Genomic DNA, 1877 nt, shown 5'->3' with positions numbered 1-1877 from the left:
GAGTTTTTCAATGTTTAACACTAGTGGTGAAAATTCATGCATCTATTTAGTGTAAAAAAACACTATTGTGTTGCTAAATTACACCGAGTGTTAGATATGTGTCACTATAAATGTGGTAAAATGCCAACAAAAAAATACCAAATTAACACCAAATTAACACTAACACTGTGCGGACCTATATAAACACTTTATTTTAACATTTGTAATTAAGCTTTTGTTAATATATATGTTACTTTATAAATCCTAATTTTAAAGCACTGTACAGAGAAATATTGATCATTGTAGCTTTTTCTCAAACATGTTTTATTTTAACAAATGTATAGTCAATTGAAAGAACCGGTTTCATTTTGTAAGACAGATCAATATATGGCTATTGCAAGATAAAATCAGTAAATGACAAATAGTAAGACACCACAAAATACTGAAGTGAAACATGTACATACTTCGTAGACACTACAGTAGTGTATAAAACAAATCACAAAGCACAGTACAGTAAATACAGTACATTATATTAACCAAAACATTGATTAAAAGATTTTATTAAAAATCTGGAATAAATTCATTTTTTAACTTTTTCAATACATATGTGATATCGAAGTCACCTTTCTGGATGGTGTTATGTTGCAAAGCCTATTATTTTTGCAGAGTTTCCTAATAGACTTCAGCACTTCCTCTGTCTGTAAAGATAAAATAATAGGATTGAGCAAAGATGGTATGGTGTGTGTCAAAGTAGAGTTGATAATCCTGGCATTAGGGTGGATGTAGGACGTCCATACAGCTACGTTTGTGCCTAAGACTGGTAGAAAGAAAATAGCTACAAGAATCAGGTGAGAAGTACAAGTTTTCAGCGCTTTCAGTCGTTCTACCCCTGATGCAATCCTGCTCAGTGCTATGCCAATACAAACATATGTTACTGCTATCAATATAAGAGGCATGAATACTATTGCTATAAGAACAAGACGTGCCATTATGTAATTTAAAGATGTGTCATTACAGGCCAGATGATACACTGGTCCATGATCACAGAAAAAGCTTTGTATCACCAGGGATCCACAGAAAGAGAGACGATCAATTAAGCCAACAGTAGCTGCTAGTATACTCAATACAAACAGCCACATGAACAGCAGCGATAAAGCAACAGTTGGTTTAGTCACAATACTGTGGTACCTCAAAGGAAAACAAATGGCAATAAATCTGTCAAAGGCCAAAGCGACAAGTGTCACTGACTGTACACCTCCAAAGAAGACAACAAAGAACATGTAACTTAAACAAGCCTCATAGACAATTTCTCTCCTGTCAAACAAAAATGTGTCTAAGACTTTTGGGATGAGAGCAGTGCTCCCACACAAATCTGTCAAAGCCAGGTTGAACACAATCATGTATTTAGGAGTATGAAGAGTCTTAACCAGGTAAATCACAGCCAGAAGGAAACTATTCCCAACAACAGTCATTATGTAGATGAAACACAAGAAAACATAGTAATACTGAGCATGAGGGATATTTGAAAACCCAGTTAAGTAGAATTTTGCAGGGCGAACAAATGTGTCATTGAACGTGGAAGAAGCTTTATTATCTGCACCCATCATGAATGTTTGTCTCACTAGATGTGAAAAAAAGAAAATAACACAATATAGAATAAAGGATGACACAGCTCTGTGATAGTAACTATTGTGTCCACTTACCTAAATGGGTCCCACTGTGAGAGACATTTATACTGTGTTCCTTACATGTTGGGACAACAATTATGGTCACGTGGTCAAAAATGTTAAGCTTTTCTTCTCCCATGTTACCTGTTGGCAAAATGTGTCAGCATTTCCCTTCCTTTCTATTAATGAGTTGGAGCCTGTGTTCTGACTTTGTGATGAAAGGTGTCACCA

General features: G+C 35.2%; 1 protein-coding gene across 1 annotated transcript; it reads right to left on the bottom strand.

The window, feature by feature from the left end:
* Nucleotides 1–575: 575 nt before the first annotated feature.
* On the bottom strand, nt 576–1586 carry LOC137108208 (olfactory receptor 1M1-like). The gene has a single exon (XM_067492570.1). The coding sequence runs from the start codon at nt 1584–1586 to the stop codon at nt 576–578; it is 1011 nt and encodes a 336-aa protein (XP_067348671.1).
* Between the last annotated feature and the right edge of the window lie 291 nt (nt 1587–1877).

This window comes from Channa argus, chromosome 22 (genome assembly GCF_033026475.1).
Source record: "Channa argus isolate prfri chromosome 22, Channa argus male v1.0, whole genome shotgun sequence".
Taxonomy (NCBI): domain Eukaryota; kingdom Metazoa; phylum Chordata; class Actinopteri; order Anabantiformes; family Channidae; genus Channa; species Channa argus.
Note: the sequence above shows the minus strand (reverse complement) of the source record. Positions and strands in the feature narration are given on the sequence as shown.